We start from the raw sequence: 16,403 nt of genomic DNA on the forward strand, positions 1-16,403 counted from the left end.
ATCCGACAGAGGCGATCCTTCCTGGATGCTGGCTCCAATGCTTCCCACCACATCTGCTCTCCCCGAGGCCAGGGTGTACGACAAGCTCGGCTGGCGCGCCAGAAGACGGCTTCTCCTCCACATGACGACATGCAAAATTGATGCCTTGCTTACAACTGTGCATGTTTTCGTTTTCTGTTTTTTTTTTTTTTTTTCCTTCATCCACAGGGGTTGGGCTGACAAGATGACAAATTAGTTACTATGGCTTCAAGATGGGAAAACAATGTAGGGGAGGATGGCTGAGTGGATGTGTATGTGGTTAGCGAGGCTCTAGTTTGTGTAATAGCCTATGCTTCGCACAAGAACATTATACTGAATCACACTCTGCCCATGGAGTCCAGGGCAAGATCTGAATGGCGCTATTTAGCAACCATATTTCGTGTGCTATATACACCTGATGAACCGTGAGGCAGAACATGATGTGAACTAAATCAAGTCTTGTTAAATTTTTATGTCTGTTTTTTTATTGACGATGTTAGAAATGCATGTTTCCTACAGTAAACACAGTCATTCTTCATTATCTATATTGGATATGCATTTTACAAATTAAATACCCTAAGTTAAGTTCTAATAGAACACAGGTCTTATTTAATTGTTATTTAATTGAAACAGATTGAGTCTACATGTCATCCTCTTGATGCTTAGTTCTGTAAAAGATGACCTATGGCAAGTTCTCATAAGACGATATTGGAAATTGAATTGCATTTTAACACCCTTAAAGTGCTCCGCTACAGCAAACACAGACAACATTAATATATCAAGTCTTTAAATACAGAAGGGCGTTAAAGTACTTCATTCATACAATATAAAATCCAGCATGAGAAAACAAAGAATCAAAGAAGATGCTTATTCAATCAAACCAAATTTCAGCGCATCTTAATGGATCAAGTGATTCACAGCCTTACTTGATTCCCATCATTCATAGATCATTACATCAAAAGCAACAGGCTTAAGTAAAAAGCAAAAAAAAACTATTACATCAACCGTTGAGGCACATTTATTTTTTCATGACCCACACGACTACGCATTGTCAGTGCAAAGCGCAAATAGTGTTTGTTGAAATATGGCTCAACAGATGCTTTGAGCACTTTCAGAGGTGCCAGTGGCTAAAAGACTGAAATAGGACACAAAAAGGATTTATGAAACAGGTCAAGGTAAAATTAACAAAAGCAAAACAAGATCAGACACCTTTCAGGGTCAGGGGCAGCCAATTATTTACATGTTGTCTCTGATTATCCAGCTTGTCCTACTATTATCTCTCTATGTGACTCATCACTCTGAATCATTCCTTTGACCAGAACCCACATCTCACATTTTAAACCCCTTTCAATCAAAACAGAGATCAGAAACACATGTGTCACTGTGTGTGTGTGTGTGTGTGTGTGTGTGTGTCTTCTTTGAAAGCATCCATTCCCACAGGGGTCTCTCAATTGATTGCAGTATTAATGCTGCTTGGCAGTGCTTCTAATGTATCTGTGACATATTTAGTACTTTCTCTTAACTGCCGGCAAGGCCCTTATAAATATACACAAATACACGAGCCAGGTTAATTATTGATGCACTTGTTGAAGTGGGCATCCGTTACCTAAAAACTGACTGATGCTGGGAGTGCAGTCTGTCTCTCAACATTAGAACATTAGCACGGGGATTCCTCCATGTCGTTACCCTTGTGATGTGCATGAGGAAGATGGTAGTCATCCTCGTAGTCAGAGTCCTGAAACAGGAAGAGAGAGTTAGACATTGATATGTGGCCTGCACTAAGCTGGATGCTGAAGCCTTGAAGGAGTGAGAAGGGGGGGGAATAGCCACCTACCGTAAAAAGCATTTCACAGCATGTAGCAGTCCTTTGCTTCTGGACTGGGGGCTTGTAACCATACACGTCTCTGAGAGAAGAAAAACAAGACGAACAGAAAACAAGAATGGTTTTAACATTGTAAGACATTGTTGGACTGACACAAGAAACTACAAAATACCCAACAGAAAATCCATACTCAAGAGACAACTTAATCAGTACAGCAAAACTATAGTTATGTGATTACGCAAGCAATCTTAAGATTTATTATTATAATTCTGCCATTTGTTCTTGCTTAAATCTCCACTCACAGTTCTCGTGATATTGACACCATTCTAGACTTTACAGGTCTGCCCTTATGCCGAGTACTTGGCTTATGTATTGCTTTTCGATAGATTTTTATTTTTATTACCATTTTTAATCACTTATTTTTCCATTGAAAGTGAAAGGGGGGATGTTATACATCTGTAGTGGCACAGTTAAGATGTGTTGTTTGCCCAGCAGTGCAGCTTTGGTACATGCCAGGATAAAAAGGGTTGTTTCCCCAGCAGTTTATCTACATGCCAGACCAGTTAATTAAACCCAAGCTGGAGTCGACAGTTGGATTTTCCTCTAAGCTTGCTGACACTTGACAAAATGGCTTAACTGCAGCTCTGATTGTTAGATGAAGATATTAGCATGCCTGTGGATTAATTAAAGCCTATATTTCAGCTGATGTTTTTCTTGTGTTCATTCAGGTAACGTTACAAATTATAGTTACAGTCTAATGTTACAGTGTGTTAAGTTATAGTTAGCGTTACATTGTGGTGATTGAAGATGATAAGGTAACTCGAAAAGCGAATTGGCTCACATTAGTAAGCAAGCTAGCAAGCCAGTTGCTAGCCAGTTAACGTTGTCCCTGTCACTAACATATGTTTGTGTGTAGATACATATCTGCTCATATTTACCCTTTAGGACAATCCAGTACACTTTAGTTAATAAACCACAAACATTTGTCACTGTCATTTTGGTTTGTAATAAGCAAGTGACCCTTTAAAGTAGCTTGATAACCTTTGGCTAATCTTGTCCAAAACCAAGTCATCAACAAAACAAGTTAGTTTGTGTAAAAACAAAAGTCCGTTTTTAAATTAAACAATTATTGGAAATGTTCTCGGTTGGGTGGTTAGACCTCTTCTACGTCACTAAGTTATGAGCCATGTGTCAGACTTTTAATGCCTGTAACTTGACCGGTTTCTAAAATGTAAAGTAACAATCAGTACAAATATTCAACAAGGAGGTTACACACTGAACATGTTTTGTAGGGCTATGTGTTGCAAGCTTGCGATCTAGTGCAAGTTAAAACAAATCTATCATGTGGGCAAATCTATCATGTACCAACACGTCAAAAAAATCCAATGAAAACCTCGTCAATAACACATTTCTGTTATATTAAATATTTAAAACAGGCAGAAGCAGAAATGTTCAACCGCCCGCTTACAAATGTAGTGACAAACTGAATATTCTCTGTGGGGCTATGTAATTTGCTATGGATGACAGAGGTGTGGAAAATACTGTGACTTCTGTGTAAACCCAAAAGCATACAACGGATGATAAATGTAGAATACATTTCCCGTGCACTGTTTTCATTCCCATGTCTGATCCCAGTATCCACTACCGCTGAGCAATCACACTTTGTTCTCTTGAAGTTCATCATTTTACCACTACACAAGAAAATGCAAAGGGACATGGTTTTAAACCTAAATCAAGTTAGAATTTGCTATTCTGTTCATAACCGTAATGTTAGTCATCTCACATGTCAACTCAACTCAACTGGCACACTGCTTCCCTGTAATAATATTGCCGACATTTTCATGTACAGTATACACACAGTATACACAGTATATATTTAAACATTGCCGGACTGACATGACTTTAATAGCTTTGTACGTGTGTCAAAATGTCAGTGGGCGATTGGTGTTAGATGATATGTATTGCTCATCCAACAGGTGGTACGAGAGTCTAACTTTTCTTTGTAGGGCGTAGTGTTAGCATCCACGTAATTGCATAGGTTACTCTGCAATGGTTGACTGCTGCTGCCGCGCAATCACATTCACATTTGCTTGCGGAAATGCATTTCGTTTGGCCACTCGCAAAGAAATGTGCGATCTATAATTGTAATAGTAGGTGTATTTTAACAGTGAGAAACAGAATATCAACAAAAAAATCCAGAAAACTGCATTTTATAACATTTATGACTTAATTTGCATTTGATGCAGAAAATAAGTATTTGAACCCCTAGCAAAACAAAACATGACTTAGTACTTGGTGGAATAACCCTTGTTGGCAAGCACAGACGTCAGACTTGTCAGACTTTTCTTGTAGTTGGTCACCAGGTTTACACACATCTCAGGAGGGATTTTGGTCCACTCCTCTTTGCAGATCCTCTCCAAATCCTTAAGGTTGCGTTTTCAATGGGAGGGAATGAGGGAATGAGGTTCAAGCCCAATATTCCACATTACATGGCCCCATCCATAGTCCCCTCGATGCAGTGGAGTCATCCTGTACCCTTGGCAGAGAAACAGCCCCAAAGCATAATGTTTCCACCTCCATGCTTGACGGTGGGGAGGGTGTCATATTCAGCATTCTTCCCCCTCCAAACGCGGCAAGTCGAGTTGATGCCAAAGAGCTTGATTTTGGTCTCATCTGACCACATCCTGTCTCCCAATCCTCCTTAGAATCATTCAAGTGTTCATTGGCAAACTTCAGACGGCCCTGTACATGTGCTTCCTTGAGCAGGGGGACCTTGCGAGTTCTGCAGTACTTCAAACCATTATGGCGTAGTGTGTTGCCAATGGTTTTCTTGGTGACTGTGGTCCCAGCTGCCTTGAGATCATTCACAAGCTCTCCCTGTGTAGTTCTGGGGTTATTCTGCACCTTTCGGATGATCACCGATACCGCACGAGGGGATATCTTGCATGGAGCCCCAGACCTAGAGCGATGGACAGTTGTTTGGTGTTGCTTCCATTTACGAATAATCGCACCAATAGTTGTCTGCTTCTCACCAAGCTGCTCACCGATGGTTTTGTAACCCATTCCAGCCTTGTGCAGGTCTACAATCTTATCTCTGACGTCCTTGGTCAACTCTTTGGTCTTGCCCATGGTGGTGAGGTTGAAGGTGTGAAGTATGATTCTTTGGACAGGTTTCTTTTATACACGTCACCAGTTGAGATCAGGTGTACCTTGTTAGGCCTAATGAGGACTAATCTGTGTGCTTCTTGGGCACATAACTGGTCATTGGGAGCCAGAATTCTTGCTGTTTGCTTGGGGGTTCAAATACTTATTTTCTGCATCAAATACAAATAAAGTCATAAATGTTATAAAATGCAGTTTTCTGGATTTGTTTGTTGATATTCTATTTCTCACTGTTAAAATACACCTACCATTACAATTATAGATCACACATTTCTTTGCAAGTGGCCAAACTTGCGAAATCGGCAGGGGTTCAAATACTTATTTTCCCCACTGTAAGTAACCCTTAAATTATTATTATTATTATTATTATAATTATGTGATATTACTTATTATTGCTTGGTTCTTTTCTGCACAGATGTGTGTGTACATGCGTGTGTGTGCAGTCTTCCTGACGCTGAAAGACACACATGGCCTCACACTTAAGTAACATCACGTAAACATCTGCTTCTTACTGCAAGCATTTCTCTATAACAAACAATCCCCACACACACGGGACCTCTCTGCATGCCGGTATATTTGGGGTGCAGTGCAGTGTCTCCACTGACCTCTCGGTGACTTCGATGGATGAGTGATACCCCTGGCCTTTGGCTGAGGTCCCTCTCGGGGGACAGCAGGGACAGACCATGCGACAGAGCAGCACCAGAGTGATGACAGCAGAGGGCAGGAGGATGAACAGTAGCAGCACCATCACCTCAGACAGACGAATGGTCACCTCTGGAGAAGGGTGGGAGTGGTGGGGGAAAAGGGGGGGGGGTAGGGGTGTGGAGGGATGTATCAATTATTTCACAGGTTTTATTTTATATGAAACAGTCATGTCACACTATGTGATTCACACTCATAAAATCTAGACAAAGTGAAAGTCTTTCCGAAAAAGGCTTTCAGGAGTCTGACTCATGTGCACGTCATAATAGATAAAACAGACACAAAATCATACACACACACACACACACACATACAAAACATACGCAGACAAGCACACACACACACACACACACACACACACACACACACACACATCAGCAAAAAGGGTCTCACTCACTCTTGGGAGTGACTGTCAGCTGAATCTGGGCAGGCCCGCCATGTGTATCGGGCGGGTTCTTGACGGAGCAGGTGTAGGTGCCATTGTCGGCCAGACTGGCATTGATGAGCTGGATGGAGGCCTCGCCTCGGCTAGGGCTCCCCAGCCAGTTTATCCGGCCCTTAAAAGGCCCGTGGGAAGGCGGGAATGCCTGCGCCGAAAAGTGGAAGAGCTGAAAGAAGGGAAGAGAGGGGAAGAGAGGGGGAAATAAAACAAAGTTGTGATGAGAGAGACCGAGAGAGAGGGGAAGAAAGGGAACGAGAGGGAGAGAGCAGTTGTAATTCCTCAATGACTTCTAATAACACTTAAAAACTAATGCGGGGCCAGAGTCCTGCACATGAGCTGTGGTTTATGGCTTCTTGTTAGCAGAGCTTTCCTACTGGACCGTCAGTGTGTGGTGTGTGTGTGAGAGAGTGAGAGAGTGAGTGAGTGAGTGAGTGAGTGCACACAATCTAATTGCAACACTGTCTCCAAGGGCCTTCTTGTGCTTCTGTCTCTGACCACTAGGGGGCACCACCAAAATTTGCATATGGGCTTCAACCAGTCATTTTGTGTGTGTGTGCAGCTTGTGCATGTGTGTAAGCACAAGTCTCTGTACAACATGTATACGTGTGTGAGCCTCTGTATGTGTATCTGAGCATTTGAGTGTGTGTTTATTATCACGTGCGGAACTGTCCTAAAGTATGTCGTCGGTCTGACAGCCAAGGCCACGGCTCAGGTTGCTCTGAATTCAGCTGGTGGTGTTGCACGTCAGTTACAGAGTATTGATCCGGGGCGCATCATGTCCACCCTCGTCCAGTTGGCTGATTAAAAATGTATCTTTGGTCTGCATGGCAGGTTTTGCTTCGACAGCAACACCGAGGAACAAGGTGTGTGACACCAACACGGCAGCCTCGCTGTCTGGACTCGCTAACATTCTTGTGTAGCTGTTTAGTACCACACTCTTGTTCCGAGCCAATTACAAGTCAAGAGCTACTGAAGGGTAGCACACTCGAATGGCACATAAGTAACACAACCATTTGAGGGATAATAACCGTCACCTCTCAGACAGCGCACCAGGCTCAAGCGCGAAGCACTCAAACTGATCAAAATCAAGAGTGCCAATCACACAGTCACACACTAGCTTATCAGGCAGATAGTTCCCCCGGATGAGGTTGTAGGGTTGCTCCACAGGAGGCCTGGCCTGCACAGCTGAGCTGGCTGGTGTGGAGTACGATTGCTGGATTCTGCCGTCTGATCGTGCAGATTTGAACCAGTTCCCAATAGGGGTTTGTTAATTCCACCATCAAAAAAGAGACGAGACACGCTCTAGTTAAAGCGTTGAAAAAACACGCTGGGCAGACCGAACGTGTAGGCACGGGAGTGTTGAGCAGACCCGCCCTGGCAGGGAGAAACGAAAATAAAAGAAGCCTGACTCATATGCCTTCTGACGTAACAGACAGCACTGTCTGCTTTCTTCTCCTCCCTGACTGACATACACAGACACGCGTGCAGACACACACACACACACGCACACACACACACACGGACGCACACACACACGGACGTACACGGACGCGCGCACGCACGGTGCCTAGCAACAACACTTCAAATGACTCGCTTGTGCACATTTTCGCTGAATACTTAACAGGCTCACCTCAAGAGCTCCAGAGGCCATTATTATCAAGCCAGCCATCCCAGCTAACCAGCCAACCAGCAATGGAGCCAGCCAAAGAACCAGCTAAAGAGCCCGCCATCTCTGCAGTCTATCTCAAGAGGAAGGCCACCCCACCACTGACACTGCCCTCAGTGACCACTGCTTCCTCTCCCCGCCACACAACAATAATGCAGCACAACCACTCCCAAACCCCACTGATAACACACCGCTTTGCCACTTAATGCAAACTGGTGCAAAATGGTGTGGAGCAATACTCAGTAAATACTAAAAGCCTCATATGATTAGAAATAAGGAATCTGATACAGTGGCAAACTTAGTTGGAAGTTTTGTGCAAGAAATTTTGCTTGCAAGTGTCCCTGAAAGCAGTAGGCCATCCGTTCCATTAGAAATATTAAATGGAATTATGGGGCCACTTATACACAACAGCTGCAGCAAATGCTCAGATGAAATAGTTGTTTCTGTGGACGTGGAGTCAGGCGAGGATGAGTGATTGTATATAAACCCAGAGCCTCAATGCCAATCCAATCAGTCCAGAAGTCCTGAAAGGCCCAGATGACATCATCATTTCTGAGTGATTCAATTATGGAAAGTGCCAGTTGAAGTAAGAGCTGTGCGTGCAAACAGTATTTTAAAGCACTTATTACCCTTGTGACGAGCGCACACTTTTAGCGTCACTCCAGTTTGCTAGTTGGAGTTAAACACTAGGGATTGTTCCAACTCCTGACCCTCTGCTTCAGTACAAGTGAACGACTGCTCTTTGAAACCTACCAGAGTACCAGAGCCATGGATCAAAAAAGGACTTTATTTGTAATTAAATCAGGAATATTTCAATTGTGAGGACATGCTATGACGATTTGCCCAAAAAAAACCTTGATTAAATGCCATCAAGTCTGTTTTGACTCGCATGTCTGCGAGAGAGCAAACTTGACTTTTAAGCTGATGATTAAGGAGGCCAGGTCGGAGGCAAGCTGGCTGGCGACATTTCCAGTCATGTCTAGAGTACCGTCTGACTGGGGTATTCAATTTAAATGATTACCCCCCCTCTGGCACAGACTGAGATAAGGTCATTTCGGGTGAATGCCATCAACATAATGCTGACTTCACATAGCAGAAGCTTTAACAAAACAGGAAAAAAGAAACTACGGGAATCAAAGTATTATGTAGCCCTTCTGTGAGACACGGTCACTATGACTCTCCTGAACTGACGATGGGCTGATACCTGGCATAACACTTCCGCAACTCATGAAATATTAACCTTTAAAACATAGATAGATGGTGTATGAACTGCGCCGACATCCTGTGGTTACTTATGCATGGCCACAGCCAGTGAAGCGGTCACTTAACGGCGAGATTTACTGAAACCTCTTACTGTCTGCATCCGCTAAGTAATGCTTCTGAGCTGACCAGCGACCTCAAATGTAAGGTTCCGAAGCTCCTGGGTTTTTTCATGAGCTTAAGGTATAGCCATTTTCCCAGGCTGTGTTCTGCACACTGCAAAGCAATAAAATAATAGCTTATTTCATTACAATTGCAGTCTGATTCAGTGTGTGGATGTATACAGGTGTGTATAGTGTGAAGGTTTCTACATCTCTGCATGCCGTTATCTTACGTTTAAAACTAATAATTGTAAATCTACTGTTCCAGAGGAAATAGCAGGACATATGTCTAGTTCAGCATCACTTTTCACAGTGGCAAATAACTAAACTTTGTGAGTGACTGACAGCTGTCAGTTACACCACAGAGAGATGGGGAGAGGGAGGGAGGGAGGGAGGGAGAGAGGATAAGCAGTCTAGATGTCACCTGCAGGCAAATAAACCACAAGACTGAATTTCCTGCAGCTGATGTCCAACAACATTACATCCCAAACAATGCAAAATGTTGGAAGATATACCCTCACAATTACAGCTTGAAGAACAGCATAGAGTCCAGAAGGCAAGAAAATACAATTACTGTCTACTTCAGCGATGCGGTCTGCTGCATGTCGTCGACAACGTTGTTACCTATGAGAATACACATGCCAGAAAGTTGGCCTATCTGCACAGAAAACTCCATCACATCACATGACATGACCCGTCTCATCATCTCCCCAGAGGGAAAGTCATTCCATATTTAAAACTCAAACGGTGTCAGCAACACATTCCCAAGGGTACGCACTCCAAGCTTCCTCACAAACAACAGCAAGCAGGGAGGAAACAAACACACCAAGCCATACGATATATTTTTTTTCTCTCCTTTCCTCCATATGTCAGTAGGAGGGAGGGACACGCTGGGAGGGCGTTGGTCCTGGGGGGCCGTTTAGGTACAATTAACTGTAAAACAAACACAAACTAGTGAAGGGGAAACCACTGAGAGAGAGATGTTGATGGGGTGGGGGCGGTCATAGAAGACAGGTAACATGAGGGTTCTCAATGGAGACGGGTCAGAAAGGCATAAAAAAAAGAGTGGGGAAAAAAATTCATAAAGAGCTTTCGAAATGCATCAAAGTGTCTTTCAACGTGTCTTCATAATGTAGCCATGTTTTAATAAAGGCTTTTTATGAAACACAAGCTGGTCCTGTGCCAGGAGACAGAGGCAGAGGCAGAGGCAGATGTTACTCACCGACTGCCGGGTGCTGCCGCCCTCGGCTGTGAAGGACCAGTCCACGGACATGCGGCTGGTGGTGCCACTGCTGGAGGAGAAGGAGCAGGGCAGGGTGATGTCGTCGCCCCTCACGGCATTGATCTCAGACGGGGCTTTCACCTTTATGGAAGACACCGAGGACAGCACTGGGAAGAGAAGAAGGGAAAGGGAGAGATGGAGGGGTAGACAGTCAGACAGGAAGAAGCAGGCAGGCAGACAGACAGACAGACAGACAGACAGACAGACAGACAGACAGACAGGCAGATGTAGGTAGGACGACAGACAGTTAGACAGAGGTAGACAGACAGACAGACAGACAGACAGGCAGAGTGTAAGTAGAGACACAGACAGGAGGAGGCAGACAAAGAGAAAGAGAGTTATGTCAATGCAGAAACCACATAATGCTTGTTGTAATGTGATTAAATGGGCATTTATTGTGTTTTAAAATGCCAAATTATCTACATGTAATGATCTTCTAATATGTGATATCCGTCGTGTGATTTGCCAGTGTCTCATATTGGCCATTAAGCTCCTGGGCCATTTCCAAATAGCAAGTATCATTTCTCTTTGGATACACAAGCATTTTGTGCTCCTGAGCTCAGGCTAAATGAATAACCGCTCTAAAGAAAAGCACTAGGAGGCCTTGGTGTGTCCATTTCAACCACTCCCACAGAGCTGGTCTACAAAGTCACATATTACTACTGAGATTTCAAAAGTCGCATGATGATATTGTAAGTATCGGAGACAAAAGGAGCTCTGTGGGTGAGAGCAGACGACCTTGACTGTCGGCCGAGGGTGGTGGGCAGGCGTGGTGAATAATACCCATGGCGCCGTCTCTGAAACACAGTTATCATTTCAGAGCACCCATGACGGAGATCGGAATTTGCTGCCCGGCCACTGAAAGAGGGCAAGGTTTCTTCTGTCACACCATGTTTTTTATGGGGGGGGGGGGGGGTCTTTGTTTGCCTTCACCCTCTCTCACTCTGCACAGCCTCCTGGCATCACTCCACCACAGAGCTGCGTACTCCAATCTCAGGCGCAAGACACTTACGAGACATGAACTCGTAGTAGCACAAAATGTGTATTACATATTCCAGTCAACTTCATGACTCGAGTCACGACTCACACCGGCGGACTCTGATGTAGACACTAATGGCATGATGAGGCTGCTGGCCAGCCCAGGTCATTAATCAGGACGGTCTCAATCATTTCCACAAACATGGTTTACACCGAAACTGGCATCATTTCAAATGTGCCCCCATCATTTTTAAAGTGCTGTGTTCAAATAGAACTATATCCATTATTCTTACACTTCAATATAATGTATACACTCAGTTACCAATGGTCGGTAATTCCGATTGACTTGCTACATTTGCAAACATCATCTGGGCTACACAGATGATTCCTATGTTGCTGAATACTCTTTGCTTGTTTTCAGCCCAGCAGTACTGAACGTGAACTGCCAGTTGTGAGAAATCATGCAGCGAGTTGCTGGCTCCCCTGGGGCTCGTGCCCCTGTGAAAAAGGATGGCAGGTTGGCAGGCCCAGCTGGTGGTAGACACTACTTAGTGTTCCTACTGACCAGCTTCTCAAGAGTGTGTGTGTGTGTGTGTGTGTGGGGGGGGTCTGTGGTCATGCATTTGATTTCCTGTAAACACACATGAGGATAAAGCATCTGCTTACTCTACACTGTTGTTTATAAAACGTCAAATGTAATGACATTTCCATAATCATACTGCACGGCAAGTTATCTCGGATAACTTTACATAAGACTGAATTGCTTCAGTTGGGATTTGGAATGTGAAAAACAAACTCCATCAGGGTATAGCCCGGTGGCAGGTTGGGGTTAGTGATGCGGTATTGGGCGTGGATGCAAATTCGAGAAGGAGAACTCTGTGGTGTTGCTTGGCTCCTCTGTAGATGTATTAGGATTTGGCACAGTTTCAAACAGTTTCAAATCCAACTCCTCTTTTTCTGAATATATACAACTAACTCCTCCTCGTTCTTTCCCCACATTCAAATTATCCAAATGCCACACTAATCTGATTAGCAGAGAGTATTGATTGAGAAATTATTCCAGTTTATGAGATATTTTCAACGGATTCTCAGGTCGACAGCACTTTGTTAAAGCCAGACAAATTGCTGAGAGCCTTCTCTTGGATACAAGTTCAGACCCTTAAATAACTCACAGTGTGAAGCCAGGCCACTTCAATCAAGAAATGCTTGCTGTTCTGGACAGAAATGTCACCTGCCCCTGACAGCCGTGGGCTCTGGGCCTGATCTGACCCTGATATGGCGCAGACAACTATGTCGTTTTGCAGAGTTCTGCAAACGTATTGTTCTCCCTCCCCCTGCAACTGTGAAATGTCATTCTAGTCCATGACTAATCAATGTTAAACCACTACCAGCTAAGTTATCGGCCCTTTTTCCCTGTCAGCAGCCAAAAAAGGGTGGTGTCTGTCTACATGAGAGACGCGGGATGCTACAGAAACACTTTATGAATATGGAATCCGTGCTTCAGCTTCTCTTATGGCGAGGTCAATGACTTCTGCTTGTCTCACCATTTGAGCCAGGGGCTGCATTTGAATATTCTGCTAATTCATTTGCCCTTTGTGACCATCAGAACCCCAGTGGGGTCGTGCATTTGCACGCATGTGCCCTCAATTAAAGTCAGATCGCCTCCAAATCCTTACAATGAGTCAATACTGGGTTGCAAATACATTACACCTCAATAAAGGCTTGGAAGAGACGGATATAGACACGTGTTGCATCTCTGATTAGGTCACTTTCGCATATTTGCCGTTTAAAGAGTCTGGATCAATGTAGGGTAGACAGCTGATGTGATGTTCAATAAGGCACCTCCAATGAGGAGGCAGTGTATTTATTCAGGACAAATTCAGCCAGTAGCTACACAAGCTAGAAAGTATTGGACTATGGGAATTTGTTATCTGAAAATCCAGCTGGCCCTATAAGCACCCACTGGAAAGCAGCAATTAGCAAAAACTGGCCGTGCATGACAAAACATGAGCATGTTAAAAAACCACCATATCTGCTAGCGAAGGTGTTACTATTCCATGGGTGGGGGAAAGATTTAAAATACATTTCCCTGCTGCTTTTGGCAGCTAGTAATGGCAAGTCAACTCACATAGCTTATACTTACATATTCTGCTCTGGTATTACTACCAAGGTTACTGTGCATCTGAAGTTTAGAAGAAGAAAAAAAAAAAACTGTGTGCCCCCAAACGAAAATAAACAAAGACACGGAGAGCTAATGTCATTTTTCCGTCAATGTACCGACCTAAGGGATAGGCCTCAGGCCTAACTCCTATCATTATGGCGTTACTGTCAAAAACATCATCTCCACATACAAACATAGTGTTTCGCTTACAAACAGTAGGTACATTCTTCAGAACGCACCAGTATCGTGATCTTAACATTAAACATAGTGCAGATATAAGCATCTAGAATAAAACCAGAGTGTTCCTTTGCCTTCTGACTTCAAGTGTCTCTAGTGGGGGAATTTTTTGCGTGTACACTGGTCCATGGTTGGTCCTAAGAATGTAGTTTTAAGCATTTGCCTCCTATGTCAGCATTATTCAAAACAGATTTGTATAGGCATTTTAAAATCTACCTTCAAGAGACCAACAACAACTGATAAATGTTGCTACACTGTTCACAAGCAGAAATATAAAAGGTTTTAAACGAAAACAACGAAATAAAAAAAACTACTGAACAACTTACATGGTACCACTTTCGACCAAAACCATAATAACCATAACCTGTGCAGTCTATAACAGAATGGTCCATGGTGCTAATAGTAAACCAAATGGAATTTCAACCGTTTTGGGGGAAACACCGTGACGTTTTAGGCTAGGTTTGTCCTAATGGAGTCGAACGTGAATGCCATAACTATACTCACCAATCGTCAAAACAAAACACTCGTAGAGAACAAGGTTGATAGATGTCTTCCCGGGTTCTCGTAAATCCATATTATGAAACTTGGCGACCGGTTAAGGAATGTAGATGATTGGACGGACTTAAGTAGAATTACACTTTAGGTTTCGTGTCGTCCTCCATATTTTCTGAGTCAAGCTTTCCGATACTACGCAACTGCTGGTGTAGCCTACCTGACAAACAGGTGTTTCAGGAAGTAGGCTATTCTAAAGTGTGGGTGTGTAAGTGTGCACTTTTTTGTTCTTAGAGTCTTGACATTACTATGTAGTATGATATTGTGATGGCATTAGTATTTAAATTAGTATTTTTTTTTTTTAAACAGACAAATTATATTGTTCGAATATGTTTTTTAAACTATTTTAAACACCTACAGTCCCATCCACATGTGATTAAAATAACATGCAGATTTATGTGTATGCTTTTAGATTTTGTGTATTTGAAGTGGTTCAAATGTAGCTCACCTTATCTGGCCCCTCTGTAAGTATCATTGGCTAGCACACTGCAGGTTGAACTTCAGAAGAAGTTCAGAGAGTGGGTTTTTTCAGGAGTTATTACCACCATCTTCATCCTAAATGACAAGCCCTTAGCCATGCAATTAAGCCTAATGGGACACATGTTTATTTATTTTTTTCAGGCACTTTGCACATTTTATCTCAGGCACATACAAGCAAACCTTTTGAAGTTTATTTTGGTCCTCCGCTGCCCATCCTTTGAAAATACTCTATTTTGACCAACAATTAAATCATCTCATTTCATGTTAGTTCAGAAGATTTTGCAATGGCCTTTGGGGACCATGCAGACCCACGATAAGCCATCTTATACCTGTGGGAGGATGTTAGATGATGCATCAATATTTGTGTGTGTGTGTGTGTGTGTGTGTGTGTGTGTGTGTGTGTGTGAGTGTGTGTTTGTGTGTGTGCGCGTGTTTGTGTGTTTGTGTGTGTGTGTGTGTGTGTGTGTGTGTGTGTGTGTGTGTGTGTGTGTGTGTGTGTGTGTGTGTGTGTGTGTGTGTGTGTGTGTGTGTGTGTGTGTGTGTGTGATTGCGTGTATGTGTGTGTTTGTGAGTTTGGGGGTTCATGATTTCTGCTTAGATGCACGAGGCTGAAAGAAATCTCTGTGTGGTAACTATAGTGAGAAATTTCCAAAGAGAACAAAACATCTCTCTATCTTTCATGTGGGAACGACAGATCACACAGTCCTTCACTGTCTGTTTCTACAGCTGCACAGACACGCCATCACTTTATCAGATTTCTGCGCAACGAAATGAGCAAAGGGAAACTGGAGAGGGCCTAATGACTGACCCTGACATCTTGGGCCCGTTCACAAACCCCAAGGAATACTAGAACATCTCCAGAAGAGAACATTTTGTACCCTTTCACTACATACAAGTAGAGCACTCACACTTTGTATTTTACTGGAACTGGAACTGAGAATTCTCACCCAAAATTAATCCTTAATTAGAAATGGAATTGGTGATAATAAACAGTAGTACTCGTTTAGTGCATCCGAGAGGGGGTGGTTGCACTACACACAAAAAGTCTATTGAGCTGCTGGACTTTCTCAGGTGTATTCCACTCTCATATCATCATGAAGTTTCATCCTGCGTTCTAAGTCCAGGTACTACCTGAGCAGCCTCCCTGTGCTGGATAGGTGTGTTTCTGTGTGTGTGCGTAGGGGTTTTAATGAATATTATGCAACTATCTAGTCACATGACTGTGGGGTGTAGGCCAAAAAAAAAGGTGTGGCAAAATGTGTGTGTATGAGAGAGTGAGGTAGGGGTGTGTGCGTGCGTGTGTAAGAGAGAGACAGAGAAGGTGTGTTTGAGTTTGTGTATGTTTGTGTAAGTGTGTGTGTGTGTGTGTGTGTGTGTGTGTGTGTGTGTGTGTGTGTGTGTGTGTGTGTGTGTGTGTGTGTGTGTGTGTGTGTGTGTGTGTGTGTGTGTGTGAGAGAAAAGGGAGAATATTACTCTAGGAGAACCAAATCTATCCAAGTGCTGACCCTGTTGACATAAGAGGAGAGTGTAGATTAAAGCA

The 16,403-nt window shown here is 43.4% G+C and overlaps 1 protein-coding gene across 1 annotated transcript; it reads right to left on the bottom strand.

The window, feature by feature from the left end:
- Window positions 1-480: 480 nt before the first annotated feature.
- On the bottom strand, window positions 481-15,012 carry mpzl3 (myelin protein zero-like 3). The gene is made up of 6 exons (XM_012824052.3): window positions 14,336-15,012; window positions 10,396-10,562; window positions 6,102-6,312; window positions 5,608-5,776; window positions 1,853-1,922; window positions 481-1,753 (listed from the first exon to the last, which is right to left on the bottom strand). The coding sequence occupies exons 1-6, from the start codon at window positions 14,403-14,405 to the stop codon at window positions 1,676-1,678; spliced, it is 765 nt and encodes a 254-aa protein (XP_012679506.2). The 5' UTR covers window positions 14,406-15,012; the 3' UTR covers window positions 481-1,675.
- Between the last annotated feature and the right edge of the window lie 1,391 nt (window positions 15,013-16,403).

This window comes from Clupea harengus, chromosome 9, assembly GCF_900700415.2.
Source record: "Clupea harengus chromosome 9, Ch_v2.0.2, whole genome shotgun sequence".
NCBI classification, from domain to species: Eukaryota; Metazoa; Chordata; class Actinopteri; order Clupeiformes; family Clupeidae; genus Clupea; species Clupea harengus.